The following is a 16,400-nucleotide window of genomic DNA, read 5'->3' as shown; positions in this document are numbered from 1 at the left end:
TTCACTTTTTCAACTAGTCTTGCCTACCTCTTTGGTTGAGGTACTAGAAAGGTATAGAAGAAAATGAGCAAACTTGCAATCAAGTCAGAGAATACTAGATTAGACATGAAAGAGGCCTCAAAGTCTGGTTAATCCAACCCCTTTATTTTCCATATAGGAAAACCGAGACTTAAAGAAGATAGTTGGTTTGTGTTAAGTCTCACAACTGGTCAGTGGAAGTTTTACAAACAACCCTATGTGAAACACACTCAGTAGTTATACTGCTAAAACAAGGAAGCTTTCAAATGATATGGAACATTTTTACCACAGGTAGAAATAATATAAGAAGTGTTAGATTATGTTTCAGAACTTGAATTCCCATTCCACTTTGCCTCTAGGTGAGTAGGGAGGACCCCCAACTAGAAAGAGACTACACATAAGCACAGTCTAAGGAAATTTCACAATTGCTGGATGTTAGGATATAGAGACAGTGTAGTATGGCCCTCCTCTCAGTGGGACAGGAAGCAGCTGACCTATTGTGCCTTCACTTCTTCCTCAGTTGGTACTGTCACCAGCTCGATGTGTAGAATACTGAAAGGAACTGGCCCAACAGTTTCTAACAATTTGAGTTCATTAGAAGGACTTTCCTAAGGTATTTGGTCATTGTTAGGGCTGGCACCAAGCAATCAAAGTTCAACAGTGGCTGAATCAGCCCAGCCTCCTGTTTCCTTGATGGGTCACTAAATCCAGATATAAGTCAATGATATGGAAAGTTTACATTAAGGGGGAAGTGACCAGGTTCCATTTTGGGAGTATAAGTAGATGGTAATGTAGGATGTCAGGTGCAGACCAAACTGTTAACCGGCATATGAGTTCAGTGCGAGACAAGAAATTGGAAGGAAGGGGCTGTCATTAAACAGGGCTAGCTGCAATATACCCCTGGAGACCCACTAGAAGTCTTGGTAGAAGGAGGCTATTATAAGACTCTTAGCAGGAAAAAGAAGAGGTGGTGCAGAAGTTGCTGTCCATGGTGCCACTCAGGAACTCCAGCCTTACTTTACAGAGCATGTGGGAACAGGGTTATCCATAGCCTGACAAGCTGGGATCTACTGATTCGGGGTGGAGGGCACAGCTGGGATGAAGTTGGTATGGGTTAGGGATTGAAGCAATGAAACTATCATTATGAACATAGGGAGATGAGTATAGGGAGGCAATGGGGTTCATGCTTTGTTCTTTTTTTAACTTCGGTAAAATATACATGACATAAAATTTACCATTTTAACTATTTTAATTCAGTAGCATTAAGTCCATTCATAATGTTATACAACCATCACCACTGTCTAGTTCAGAACTTTTTCATCACTCCAAATGGAAACCCTGTGTCCATTAAGCATTGAGTTCCCCATTTCTTTCTCCCCCACCCCCTGACAACTGCTACTCTGCTTTCTGTCTCTATGGATTTCATGTCAGACAGATCTGGGTTCATCCTGGCCCTGCCATTTACTAACAGTGTACCGTTGCTCAATTAACTTTGCTTCTCTGAGCCTCAGTTTTCCACAGTTTTAGAATGGGAATTAAAGTCCTTAACCTGCAGGACTCTTGTGTGGGTTGATTGTATGTTAAATGTTTAGCTGAATAACTTCACTCTTGAGTAGACATACAATAAATGGTAGTTATTGTTTGTTTTATAAAGCAACAACAGTGGGGTTCCTTTAAATTGTATGTTATGTGTTTAAACTGCTTATTTACCAAAAATCGAGGTAACACAACATAATCAACTCCTCTGATAGGTGCTGCAGTAGGGAATTTGATTTTTGCTTTATAGGCTAGTTGAAGAGGTGAGAGAGAACTATATTTTCAAAGATAGATTATAGGCTACAAGCTTTAAAATGCTATTGGAATTTAGAAGAGAAAAGTCATTAATGGTGGTTAGATGCTTAATGAATATTTGCATTAGTGAATGAATGAATGAATGAATGAATAGCCAAACATATAGCAGGCCTATGGAGGAGGTGGAACTTGAGTTTGACGGGTCAATTTAATAAATACCACTGCATGTCTTTCATCTACATGAGGATGCAGGGTGATCCATAAGGTGGATAAAGCAAACTGGATTTTGATGATTGTTTTTAGATTTTGATGATTGTTTGGCTTGTCCAAAACTTTTGGAAAATAGATGCACTTCTATTAAGGAAGTTTTAAGGGAAGTAGATTTAGGCTCACTACAAGGAAGAATTTACTGTTAATGTTGGAAGGGAGGTGACAATCATTGATGTGTCAAGCAGAGGCCATTTAAGTTCTTTGACTTACTATAGAGAAAACTCATTGATCAGATTGAGCCAAAAGAGACTTTATCTCTAAATCTTTCTGCTTGGAAAAAAAATTCCCATTTCTCTATTCCTATCTGTGAACTTGATGGATTATTAGTTGATCAATTGATAGGAATTATTAATATCTCTCCACAAGCTCTTCCCCTCATCACTCTCTATCCTTTAACCTGTTTTGTTTTTCTTCATCACATTTGTCATTGTTTGATATTATCTATCTATTGTTTATTTGCTGTCCCTCTGCTAAGATGTAAGCTGCTTCGAAGCAGATAATTTGTTCACTACTGTATGCCTGGCACACGGTTGGCATTCAATAAACATTTGCTAAAGCTTTATATAAAAATAACATGTATAAATAGCTGTACAGTTTTTCCTAAATATAAAATTAGTACTTGTTCCTTGCAGAAAACAACAAAAAATCAGAAAAGTATAAGAAGAGAATTTAAAAATTGGAGAAATTTATCAACAAAAATGTATACCCTTGAAAACTGTGCTTGATTGAGTTCATGTTAAAGTTTGAGGTGCTTTGGCCCAGTCAAGCCAGTAACTAATGGAGAGATTTAATTCCATCTTTTTTTTTTTTTTTTTTTTTTAAATAAAAGATACTGGTAAGGAAGGATGGCTCCAGAGGGATTACCTCTGAGAACGCAGAATCCAGAGCCAAACAATAGGCCTTACGTTATCTGGGGGAATCTCTTTTTTTTACCTCCTGTAATTGGTAATATATATAATTAGGCCTGCATATTACTCTGAACACTGCCATACAATACACTTTATTTAACTGGGCTTAGGGTGATTAGATCATCTACAGGAAGCTGGCTCCTTGGTTATGGTGCTCCGCCGAGTTGGGAGGCCTGAGGAGTGTGAAAAGATAAGTTTGATTTAAAGGGACAGGGTTCTTTGGAAAAGCACAGAGATTTTTTCCAGCTCGTGCCTCAGTAACCTTTCGTTTCCCACAAACAGCACTGGTTACTACCTCAATACATTCTGTAAATAAGAGCCCCTTAAACTTCCCTTTTCTTATCCTTTAAAATAGGGCTTCTAATACTGACTTTGTGAGACTTATAATTTTAATGAGCTAACTCTTTATCGAATCTAACATAGTTTGTAGAAGATAAAGATCTTAGCATAGTTCCTGGAACACATACTAAGAGTGTAATCATTGTCAGTTCGTCTTCTTTCTCTTTTTGTCACACTATTGAGCTTTAATTATTATAACGGAATTATATTTTGATATCCTATTAAGTTTGACTGGAGTTTTGAATAACATTTTGTACTTCTTAAGATACTTTAGGTTATTTGCCTTGAATTATTGTTACTATAACTGTTTTACTTGTTTTATTCTTCCTATGAGATCACAAGCAATCCGAGAGCTAACTTATTCATGTTTATATTCACTACAGCACCTAGGACAGTACTTTGACCCCAGTGGGTATTCAAAAAAAGTTTTTTGAATCCTAATTTTTAAAAGGTACAATTGAAATATATACCATAATTGTCGTTAATAAAAATTAGCATCTTTAAAAAAAAATTAGCATCCTCACACATTTAACCCTATAAAGCCAGTGCAGATCTAGGTACGCAGCATAACTTCTCTGAACATTTATTGATTTGGAGAGAATAGGCCATGCCATTGTGGCAGTTACATCTTAAGTGTGACACATCTAGAGCAAGCTACTTTTTGTTTCTGTTTTTTTTTTTTTTTCTAAATTTAGTTTTAACTTTTTCTATTTGGCATTAATTGTTTGTTAGTTCCTAAGAACAGGGCTTTCAGCAGTAAGAGAATTGTTCCGATGAATAATAGGCAGATTAGGAGATGCAGAGATAGTCAAAAGTAGGAAAGTAAGGGGTCAGAAAATGGGTTATTTTACCCATTTCACCTGGCAGTTCATCAGGCTGCGCACACAAAAGGGCTGCTGTCCAGTCTCCCTCCCTGTGTTTCAATCTGTCTGTCAATCTCAAATGGTGTCATTGGCCTTAGGACTAGAATGTTCTTCAGGTAAGACTATCAGCCGTGCTAATAAGTGTATGGTGTTTGATTTCCATTCCTCTGGTCTTACAGTCATGGTACCTCTCACCATTTCCTTTTCCCTAGGTGTATGTGGTCGGGAATGAACCTTTAACAATTTTGGTGGACTCCCTGCTTCCTGTCCTGGGAGCACTCTTTTCTCTCTACTGTTTTACCAAGCAGAGTGTGTCTCACATAAGGTAAATAATCAGAGAATCTTATTTCCTTATTTGTTTATAAATGGTGAAGTCTTCTTTTTGTACATTGTTCTTGTTCTTATTTTGAATATGACTTATGCCACCTTATGATTATTTTTTTTTTCTTTAAAAGTCAGGAAGACATTTGAGAATCTTCTTATTCTGCTCATCTAGAAAAGAAAGAGAGCTTTGCAAATTGCAGGAGACTGGATGTAGTTTTTAAAATGGCTTTCTTCAGCCTCTGTGCTAGACATCAGAGATGAAATCTCTGTTTACATGTATTAACTTGCCACTGTTTGATCAGTGAGAAATACTAGAATTACATGTCTAGGAAGGAGGAAATAGAGGATGGATCGTAACTACCTGTGGGGAGTTAGGAATCAAGCGTGGGAAATCTGGATCTGAATGTGGCACTCTGTAATTTAGACTTGAATCTGGTGTTAATGCTGCAGTGTTGTAAAAAAGGAAGGGGTTTCTTAGTCATCCAGAAAATAATCTTGTATTGGAATTAAATAGGCCTCATTTTTTATCAGCTCAGTTTTTACAGCTATTTATGTTTTCTTCCTCCTTAAGAGAGTTTCTAGCCTTTCTGAAGTCCTACAGAATTCTGATACAATAATAATCTTTCTTCATTGGGTTATTACGAAGACTAACCATGCATTAAACTCTTAAGCACTGTCCCTGGCAAAGAGTAAGCGATCATAGTCATCATCATCAAGTAGTGATGGAAAGTACAGTTGACCCTTGAACAACACGTGTTTGAACTGTGTGTATCCCCTCATACACGGATTTTTTTCAATAAATACCTGGACTGTTTTTGATCCATGGTTGGTAGTCTGTACAAATGAAAGGCCAACTGTATGCATTAATCGATGCTATTTTATATTAGGAACTTAAGCATTTTCAGATTTTGGTACTTTTGGAGGGTCCTGGCACCAATCCCCTGTAGATTCTGAAGGACAACTTCATTTTGGGGAGAGTCAAAAGTTAAACATGGATTTCGACTGTGTGTGTGGGGGGGTTGGCATCCTTAACCCCCACATTTTTCAGAGTTCAGCTATACTCAGTCTTGCATATTAGTCAAAGCTTATGTACTGCCTTTGACTCTCTAACTTTCTGTTAACACATCATTATAGCCCCAAGCCATAAGGGAAGTGATGATAGAAAGTGTCGTGAAAGATGGAGTCTATAAATATGTGCATTTGGTGTCAGAGGACTGCGTGTATCATAACCCAAGTCCTCACAGCGCTGTCATGTCCATGTCAGAGACTGAGAAGGTAGAAGCCAACGTTCATTCCACTTCTCTCTTAGTTAATTGGCATCAACAAAAGAGGATGAGGACTCGGCAAGCATTTGTTGGTGTGCTGTTTCTTGGTCACCAGCTACCGGTGCCATTGATAGTAGAGTGTTTTATCAGTGTACACTTTATTTCACAGTGCCTAATCCAAAGGCAATGGGTACACTTGGAATTACCAAAAAAAAAAAAAAAAAATCACACAGGACTCATATGTCATGTCAGGGTTGCTTCTAGAGCCAAAGATTAGTCAGTCACTCACTGAATTTTAGGATATTTTATTCTGAAATTCACAAGACTTATACTTTCCATTCCTGTGCTTCAGTAGTACTAGGTGATTGTGCCAGCATTTAGAATGCAGTGGAACCTGACAGTCTTTCTTTCTTTTTTATGTTAGGCTTGTTAGATGTGTAGAATAAGCTGACAAGCTCATTTATAACTGTTTTTTTCTGCCAGGTCACTTTGCCAAGAGATCTTATTATGGATTCTGGGGAAACTGGAGAGAAAGAAGGCAATTGCCAGCCTGAAAGGATTTGCAGGGTTGGACAAATCTGTGCCTTCTCTCCATCCTCTGTGTCAGTTTAGAGCTGCCACTCAAGGTGGCATTATGATCACCATCAAAGAGGCCATTTGGTGAGTTCACCCATCTTTTACTGTCTGTCTTCAGATTTAATTGTACCCAACAGGCCATTCTGTGACTTGTCCACTAAGGGGTGCTGATAGAAAGGAAACCAGAAACTCAAGAAGCTGAGGTGCTGCTGTTTATGATCTCTAAATGTAATGTGAGCCTTAAGTAATTTTCCAGGTTTTTCTCAGATGCTAGCTAATAGTGAGTAAAATCTACTGGAGCCTCACAGCTCTGCATCACAACAAGCCCACTTACTTCACAAAGTTTGCTAGTGAATTAGAGTAAAGGTCACAGACATGTTCACCCTCAACTCCATAACAAATCAATGCTTTTTCTGAGTCTCAAAATGGTATGTATATGTGTGTTCAGAGTCGGATTTATTCCTAAGGGCAATTGTCTGATAGCTATATTTTATGGTAATTTTATGATGGGGGTTTGTTTCTCCTAAGGGTTGATTATAAGTTACTTAATAAGTGTTACTGGAATGGATGATTTATTTCTCCAACATCTCACAGGTATATTTTAAATTATTTCCATTTTCTGGGAGATGTGTATAGATGTTATTACCTCAGAATGTTAAGTTCTTACTGATCAGATTTCATATAGTATTTGACTAGTGGCAGCTACTCTACTTAGATTTCACAGAGCATTCAAAATGCTGCAGTTTGTTAAAATGTTTAAATTTTATTTTTTTTATTCATTGTTAACTTTAAAGTTTTTGAAGACTTTCAATTTTGAGGAAAATAGGAAAAACACATTGACTGCAAATAGAATTATCAGTACACACTAAAGCTACTAATTTACTGAGAGTTGAGCCTTAGTAGGTTCTGTGGTTATAAACTATAACCCCTGAATTAAAAGAGTTTAAAAAATTTTGTCATGTTTATTTAAAAAACAGTTTGGAACAGTTTAACTTGGGAATGATTTAATGATTATGTAGAGAATTTTGTAATTATCAGTAGTTAAAACCTATTGCTATCTTAACCAGTCTTTAGTATACTTTTTAGTGTACATATGTCAAAATCAACAGTTGTTATTGAAACTATAGTTTCCCTTGATGGTACGAAAAATAGTGAATAGGTAATGCTTGAATGACTATCCACTACCAGATTCCTGGCCTGGGATCTCTACATGGACTTCTTAAGGTCTATAATCCCCTTAAAATTATGCTCAAGAAATTTTTGTATATGCAAACATGATTTTTTCCCCTGAAAATAGTGTCCATAGCTTTCATTAGATACTTAAAACACTTCATGTGTTCAAAAAGTTGACACTGAAAAAGTATTTATCCTTCATGAATCTTTTTCCTGTCCTAGCGAATGACTGTCCAGTACATGACAGCCTAGCTTCTGAGAGTACTTTTTCACGTGGAGTAACAGGAACATTAAACAAAATTTTTAGATTTATTAACAATTTGCTGTTTGGAAATGACATGTTACTTCAGAATATTATTAATGTGGTTTTAAAAAATATATCTGGATGATCAATCTTACCAAGATAAATCTGACTTCACATTGCAGCGATGAAGACGAAGATGAAGCCCTATACCAGAAAGTATCCTCAGAGCAGTGCCAGGTAGAGTTTATCGGGGACTTGCTGTCCCACTGCCAGGAATGTGGTTTGGCTGGTGATTTCTTCATCTTCTGCTTGAAGGTAAGAATTGCATTTATAGTTTATGGCCAGCTCTCTTCCAGAGTAGTTTCAGAAGCCCCTTTGAATTTTCAAGGCAGTCATAATTTTAATTATAATTTCTAAAATTAGGTCCCTAGGAGAAATAATCAGAGGATACAAAGGTAATTTATTTTTCAGTAAGTTTGATTTAAAAAGAAATTTACCTTCAGTAGTGCACATGTGATTGAAATCTTTTCCAAGGTACTCTGTGCTGGAATTTTAGAGATGACCAAGCAGAACTATTGATCTACGAAAGGGTTAATCTTTGCTCTGTGTTGACTGTAAGAACTCTTTTGAAGTTAATAGCAGGTTTTACAGCTATGGAGTAATCCCTTATCCTTTCTGACTGTTGTTTTGTCAGGTATTTGGAAAGGAGAATTAGTAGTTCTGCCTCTCTGATTTCACTTTGTAGCCACTTGAAACCTTTTCCGGGTTTGTTTCTTAGTACTGGTGGTTGTGCTTCCTTTTGTCCTAATCTCCAACAGTAACTTGTACCTCATACCATAACTGCTTATTTGCACTATTTGTGACCATAAACCAGGTGATCTCGTATTCCCTGTCCTCCAGTTCTGTGTCTCCATTATTTTCACTAAATAAAGTGCTAAGAGAATGATTGTGGAGTTTAAGGTTGGTATAGCTGTGAGAAAATGCAAAGAAGGGTATAGGGTTACCATGTCTAGAATTTGAAGCATAGAATGCTTTCTGAGCATCCCCCTGCTCAGCCACTCATTTTCAGTAACATTACAAGAATATATGCTTTTACTTGGATAATTAAAAAATTTTTTTGTTTAAAAAAAAAATCAAAAGGCCCTCTTTGATTTAAGCCAAGTTTCTCCACCTTTTACTATTGACATTTGAAGCTAGATAATTTTTTGTTGGCAGTGGGTAAAGAAAGAGGTGGAGGGGGCTTCAGGGAGAAAGGGCTTTCTGTGCATCACAGGATGTTGAGCAGCATCCCTGACCTCTCCCCATTAGATGCCTATATTGCCCTCCAATTATGATAACCAAAACTGTCCCCAGACATTGTTAAATGCCCCCTGGGGAGCAAACTTGCTCAGCCACAGTTGGGAACCACTCCTCTAAACTGTCAATTACTTTGGTAAAGCATTAATCATTAAGTAATTTAAGGTTTTCCTTTTCCAAGGAAATTTGCCATGCAAAGCGTAGAGAGAAATAATGAATATGAATTATCTGTTAGTAGAAGTTTAGTTCTAAATATCTTAGAGAAAAAGGGCTGTGGTGCTGAGAGCATCTAATAGTCTCTAAAAAGAGTTTGGAAATCTTATGTGGCCTCATTTCAAAGAAAGCTAGTGGTAGAGATCATAAAAATACTGATAAAGTAAGTTTGCCAAACTAGTTCTTTGTGTGTATGTATGTTTTTTATTATGAAGTTTTAAATTTTCATATACATGGTATCATAGTAATATATATTATTCTGTATGGGGGCTAAAAAAATTATCACCTTTCCTCCCACCTTCTAAGTTCTTCTAGCTGGGCTAATAGTCAAATTAACAGAGATTAACAGAAGAAAATCAAATTTTAATAATACTCATGAGGAATTCACATATGCATGAAAATTCCAATGATAGTGAGGGAATATTGAGTATATATGACGTTTTGGATAAAGGAGAAAAAGTGGGGGGTGGGGGTCTTAGGTTTCAGAAGTGAGAATGGGTGATTTATAGGTATTTGAGGAAGAGCAGACCACACTTGGCAGGCAGATTTTTGCTAGGCAACTCAGAAACAGAGAGACACAGGGTATCTAGCTAACGGGTCCCTGCCTGAAGTCCTCTTATTTACTAAACTTAATTTAAATTAGGCTAAGGCAGACATCCTAAGATTTCCTTCCTGAAGCAGGTTTTTCTATTGGAATCTCTTGGGCAGGAAAGGGGAGAGGGTCAAAAGTTCTTTCTGAGTCTTTTGTTTCATAATAAACAGCTTAAAATCAATATCCAAAAAAAAAAAAAAAAAGGCAGCTTCAGGGGGGCAAAACTTTGGTTTCCTTCATCTGGAACTTACATTTTTTACTCCACAGTGTTTTTGAATTGCTCTCTATTGCAATCCATATAGATCTGGTTCATTTATTTCAACTGCTGCAATATAATAAATACATCACAATTTATTCCTTCTCTTATTGCTGGACATTTTTATTTCCAGTTTTTGACTATTATACATAATTCAGCAAACACAGACTAGTTCTTTAAATACACATTTCAAACAGAATATTCTAGCTGTTTTCGAAGCCCTTAGTTCTGTAGGTGTTTTCTTTACTTTTTCTTTTCTTACACACTAGGAGTTGACTCATGTAGCCGTGGAAAATGAAGCTGAGTTGAAAACAGAACCCTTCTCAAGCAAAAGCCTCTTGGAATTAGAGCAGCACCATACTCTTCTGGTGGAAGGCCAAGAGCAGAAGCTGCTGGTCCTACAGTTGATGGCTGTTCTGTGTGAGAGGATGTCTGAGCAGATATTCACAAACATCACTCAGGTCAGTGGCTGTCCCATTCCGGATGGCAGTTGTCTATTTTGGTTTCTTTATATTCTTTCCAAGAAATGTTCATAAAATGTTACTCAGCATGTGACAACTTCATCCATGTTACCTAGAATGCTAGTTAAATGTGCAAATTACTTAGCTCACACTAGACCAAGAGAATCAACACTTTTCATGGGTCCTGGATTGAATCAGCATGTTTAATAAGCTCTTGAGGTGATTCTCAAGCACATAAAACTTTGAGAAATGTTTAAATATTTATATATTATATCACAGTGGTCTTCAACTTTTGATGCAAAGAAAATCATCTAGGATCTTTTTCAAAATATTGATACCCAGCCCACTTTTAGAGATTCTGATTCTGATACACGTCTTCTAATGTGCATCAAAAGTTTAGAATGATTAGAAATTCAAATTTTAAAAAAATTTACCAATGAACAATAAGATCACCTTGAATTTCACAGGTCTTCTAACTCATAGCTTATCTCTACAACAGCACGTGAAAGATTAAGCTGTTTTTTAAAAATGCTCTCAGAATAGGTAACTATGTGAATTTTATTGACTCAGACATTATTTTTACCATTTTTCTTTCTTAATAGGAAATAAAAGTAATAAAGCATAGACAGTGCAGTTGCCATATTTTACTCCATTACCAGAATTAGTTGTTGGCTTGGTTGGTGAATAGTCAGTTGTAAGATGGTAGGATGATCACGCTGAAATCTGATTCTCTGGCTCTTTGTATGCTTCTCATTGTCATCTGCCTTCCAGTGTTGCTAAGCAGCGTTTCCGTACAGCTCCTGCTGAGAAAATGTGCAGCTGCCTGTCAGCTCCGGCTTATCACGACTGTTCAGTGAGAATTATGGTCATAATTTTAGTTCACCGACCCTTGTTACTCAGTAGGGTGATTTGTTTCTCCTGTGTTTATATCAGCTCCCTCAAGATTTTTTCATACAGACCTTGTGTTTTTGTCTCAGGATGCTAGTTGGAAGAGGAAATGGTCTTAAAAACTGATATGGCTTGAGCTTTTACACTTATCTCTCTTTATTCCTAATTAAGGAACAATGGTTTTAGGCTGATAAAAAAAGTGATTTGCCCCATTAAATTATCCTGCAGCTAAGGTTAAAATATATTAGGACAAAAAGAACCACAAAAAAATGTAAAATTGCATTTAGTAATCTTGCTGCTAGTTATAATTTTGGTTTGTTTGAAATACACACACATATGGATAAGTTAAAAGTAATCGATGTTAAAATAATTTTGTTAATATCATTAGGAACCAAGATTTTCAGTATAAGGAGAAAAGTGTTATAAAATCAAGAAAACATGAGTAAAAACCCGATTATATTTAATTTCATTTGGAAGTATGAGTATGAACTCACAATTTATTTTTCTCTTTTTAAAAAATAGGTAATTCCTAGCTTGGTCCACTGTCAATGTCAGGAAGTTGTGACAACCCAGTAGTAATAAGCATCCTTTGTGCCAGATTATAGTTTCTAAATATCGGTTCCTACTAAAAGAATACAAAGCTTATTGGATTAAAGGTTTATTTGAGGTCTAGGGTAGGAATTGTACACTATAAGCCTAAGGGCATCTTGCACTACCTGAATACAAGGCACTATAAGCCTGAGGGCATCTTGCGGTACCGGAATACAAGGAAGCTATCTGAGATTAATGCAGTCATGTCAGTAGCACTCAGGAGCCCGTTTGAAGGGCTGTCATTGGCCATAGATAGGATATTTTGAGTATTAAAAAGAATAATGCCTGCAATGGATTGAAACACATCAAAGTTACAAAAATTCGATTCCCAACAAAGAAATTCCTTGTTGAACATTTTTGAAGGTTGGTAGGGCATCAGCTAATCATTTTGTAAATTCATAAATGAAGACAAAGAATAAAGCATTTATCTTGCCTTGCCTTAGGGAATATATTTCAATGTAAGCAAGTTTTCGATGAAGTAAAAATTTTCCTTATATAAGAACTATAGCCAAAAATTTCAAAAAGAGAACTAGAATGTTACATTTTGCAATCTTCTAATGAAATAATGGATCTAGGTAACAGTCATCAGTGTCTGCTAAAACCATTAAGGGTACTGTAATTAGACTAAATATATCTGAACCAACTGACCCTTCCTCCCCCCACACCAAGTGTTTTATTTGAAAGAATTTAATAGCGAATACCTATATACCCATCACCTAGATTCTGCTACTAGTATTTTGTTATATTTGCTTTATTACATATTAGTCCACGTTTTCATCTTTCTAGCCATCTCATTTTTGATGGATTTCAGTGTTATTGGAGATATCAGTATATGACCTCCTAAATATTTCATTATGGACTGATTGATCTTAACATCATCATAAGTTGACAAGCAAACATTATATGCCTCCTGATGTAGTAGGATGTATACAGCATCACCTGGGAAGTGTTCTTGCCAAAATAATAATATTATTATTAATAAATAAAATGAAATAAGTAAAAAAAAAAAGAACAAAAAGTCTCCAAAATGTGAACCTGAATCTAATCAAGGAAACCCAGGACAGAGGAGTAAGTTAATGCCAAAAGGAAGGAATTGGCCAATCCAGAATTTGGGAAATTCTATAGTACAAATGACCCTGTTTCTTCATCAAATAAATGGTGTGAAAAAGGAGCAGGGCTGTTTTACCTTGAAAGGGACTTACCGGGATGAATCAACTAAATGCAATGTGTGGATCCTGATTCAAGCAAATGACATTTTTGAATAGTCACGGACTAAGTATTAGTAGATGTAAGGGATTATTATTGGTATGGTAGTAACACATGCTCACTATAAAAACATTTAAACAATGTAAAAGGGCAAAATTTAAAAATTGAGGGCTTCTGATTAAACATGGTGTATTGAACACATGTTTATTGGCTCCCTTTGGCAACCACAGGGACCAACAGAGCAGGAAAGAAGACAAAACATTGTATTTCAATAAAACTGTTAAAAAAATTTTTTTAAAGAAAAAAATAAAGGCAAGCTACTTCTCACTGTAGAGGCCCCACATAAGCTCCAAAGATGGGACTGACTTTAGAGCTTAAAACAGGTTGAAAGGCTCTATTAGCTTCCGCAGACCCCTTGATTCCCTCCACAACTTCATACAACCATCTCCTCTCCCCTGCCCAGCAAAAGACTTGAGGTGTATTTTTGAGAGAGGTTGAACCCAAGAGACCCTGAACTTGGGTGGTAGAAGTGAACCGAAAAGCTGGAGGATTAAGTTGATGTCCATGTACTTGTCAGGCCTCAGCCCCATTCCCCTCCATTGCCTGTTAACAGCAGGTTCATGTGTCTCTATAGGGTTATTGTGAGATTAAGTGAGTTAGTACCTGTAGTGTATCCAGAATGGTACCTGGTAAGTAGTAAATGCTTAATGTTGTTGTTGTTGTTATTAAATTAACTAGCTAAATAATTAAAAATGGTGGCCTCTGTAGAGCCAGATTCAGATGGGGAGAAATGAGATAGGGCCTTGCTATTTTTCATTATAAACTTTCAGAAATATTTGGCTTTTTATATTAGGCACTTACACACAAAAAATTTTAAAGTGAAAGTTGCTCCTCCTCCTTCACAACATATATAAACTCTAGAATAGGCTTTAGTCACATACCTGTCTTGTGGCTGGCAGTCCCCACCTAAATCACAGGAAATGAATGGGAGTGGGAGGAGCTGTTGTACAAATGGATATAGTGGTTTTGTTGTTACAAGAAAATTTGGGTGAAAGTTTACTTCAAGAGATGATGATAACAGTTGGCTATTACATTAGTTAACAACTCCTAGGACTTTTTTAAACATACAGACAGACAAAGAAAGCTTCCTTCTTAACAAAAAGGGGATGATACTACTGGTTTTGCAATATTTAAAAATATATATTGTGAAGAGGAACTTAGAAAAAGTCAGAAGGCTAGATAGTTCTATTCCAGTAATTTAACAATACTGGGCTGAAATAGAAGCCTCACAAAGAGTGCTTTAGAAAACTCCTTGAAGGCAAAAATAGGTGGCCCAAGATGGTCGATGAAGTAGTTTTTCTAGAAAGGACAAGTGTCCTTAACTTCTAGTATCAATGCAGTCCTAGGGTAGAGAGAATGTTGAAAATTGCCATAACCAGCACTGTTCATCTTAGTAAGTGGAACTTTTAATAAACTTTTTAATTTCATGCCTTGTTCCAAAAGACAAGTGTTAACAAGCCTTTTTTCTTTTTTTTTACTTTAAGATTGCAATAAAGATTCTAGCATAACATGCGGTTTGCCCAGAGAGTTGAACATGCAAGTTTGTCTGGTATTTAGAGGCTTACTATGACCTATCTCAGCCATTTCATTTTCAAAATGATCTTTCCCTTTTGAGCTATTAATCCTAATATGCATGTGTGTGTCTGTACATGTATGTACATATGTGTATGCACATGTGTATGTGTATGCTGTCTTTATTCTAAGGCGTTTCTACTTAAGGTGATTAATCCACATGCAGCAAAAATGATGCTGACCAAATTAATTCAAGGCTTAGTTGTTAGCCAAATGCTATGTAAAATCTTATTTATGAATTATCTTAGTCCTTTAAAGATATTTGCTACTTAAAAAATGATTGGGTCATTTTTACAGATTCTTCGAGGGCACTGGCTTCAAGATAAAATTGAGCACCTCTTTGTTTACTATAATTAGATTGTCAAAATGGTGGGGGTGGGGAAAGAAATCCTTGAGAAGGAAATCTCATTAGGAGAGTTAATATGAGACCTAAGTGAGATTGTGCATGTAAAATACTGAGCACCATGCCTGCTACACAGTATCAATTGTTCTTGAAGGTTCTTGCTATCATGATATTGGTGTGGAAGAAGATGAGGACTTAGAGGTAAGATGTAAAGAGAACTTTGAGATTTTTTTCCTTACTCCTCACTGGTTCTGTGAGACTGATGTGGTACCTACTGCATTTACAAGGCACCTAACTCCTCACCAATTCTAAATCCTGTTTCTGTGATAGGTGGTGGACTTTGTAGCAGCAACACTGCACCGAGCATGTGCAAGCTTGGCCCACCAAACAGAGAGCACCGTGGAATCACAGACACTGAGCATGTCCATGGGGCTTGTGGCTGTCATGCTGGGAGGAGCTGTTCAGGTGAGTTATAGACATAAGTCAAACTTGAATGGAGGGGAAAAAGAAAGAGAACAGGAAAACTATTGTTTCCCTTCCATACCCTTGTGAGAAAAAAAATGGACACTGCATTTGTATATAGGAGAACCAGGATAAACAAGTCAAATTGTTAATGAGAATTGTCTCCAAAGTAGAGGTCCAGAAAATTGTGCCACTTCTACCTAGTCACTTGTGCAGAGTTCACTATCAGAAGGGCAAGGCCTTTTCTGCCTTGGTACAAGCTTGATTTGGAAACACCCAGCACACAGTGTTTTGCAGCCGTGGAGAAATCTCTGACCCTCTCTGTCATGGCTCTCTAAAACTTATCCCTGCTGTTGTAGTCAGGGAAAACCTTTGTAATCTGTTGGTTGCTTAGGATTCTATCATATTTTAATAATTCCATTTTAGAACAGGATCCATAGTTCAACCTATGTCATGCAGCATGTTAAAGCTTTGTTTCCAGTGGATGTATCTTTTTATATACTTAATTTATAATTTTTTAATTTATTCACTCAAAAAATACTTATTGTATACTTGCCATGTGCCAGTTAATGAACTAAGGTGCTGGAATACAGCAGTGTACAGAGCAGACATGGTCCCTAGCCTCATGAAGCTTATAGTCCAGTAAGGGAATCAGAGATGAAATAAGTATTCAAAAACATACTTGGAAT

At 36.6% G+C, this 16,400-nt stretch overlaps 1 protein-coding gene across 1 annotated transcript in view; it reads left to right on the top strand.

The window, feature by feature from the left end:
* Positions 1 to 16,400, top strand: part of TANGO6 (transport and golgi organization 6 homolog) — a 125,143-nt gene that overhangs the window by 27,242 nt on the left and 81,501 nt on the right. Inside the window, exons 8-12 of the mRNA XM_016164637.2 lie at positions 4,402 to 4,514; positions 6,262 to 6,438; positions 7,954 to 8,086; positions 10,398 to 10,589; positions 15,580 to 15,714. Of these exons, the coding sequence (XP_016020123.2) occupies positions 4,402 to 4,514; positions 6,262 to 6,438; positions 7,954 to 8,086; positions 10,398 to 10,589; positions 15,580 to 15,714 (750 nt within the window). The remainder of the gene's footprint in view (positions 1 to 4,401; positions 4,515 to 6,261; positions 6,439 to 7,953; positions 8,087 to 10,397; positions 10,590 to 15,579; positions 15,715 to 16,400) is intronic.

Source organism: Rousettus aegyptiacus, unplaced genomic scaffold (assembly GCF_014176215.1).
Source record: "Rousettus aegyptiacus isolate mRouAeg1 unplaced genomic scaffold, mRouAeg1.p scaffold_m13_p_14, whole genome shotgun sequence".
Taxonomy (NCBI): domain Eukaryota; kingdom Metazoa; phylum Chordata; class Mammalia; order Chiroptera; family Pteropodidae; genus Rousettus; species Rousettus aegyptiacus.
Note: the sequence above shows the minus strand (reverse complement) of the source record. Positions and strands in the feature narration are given on the sequence as shown.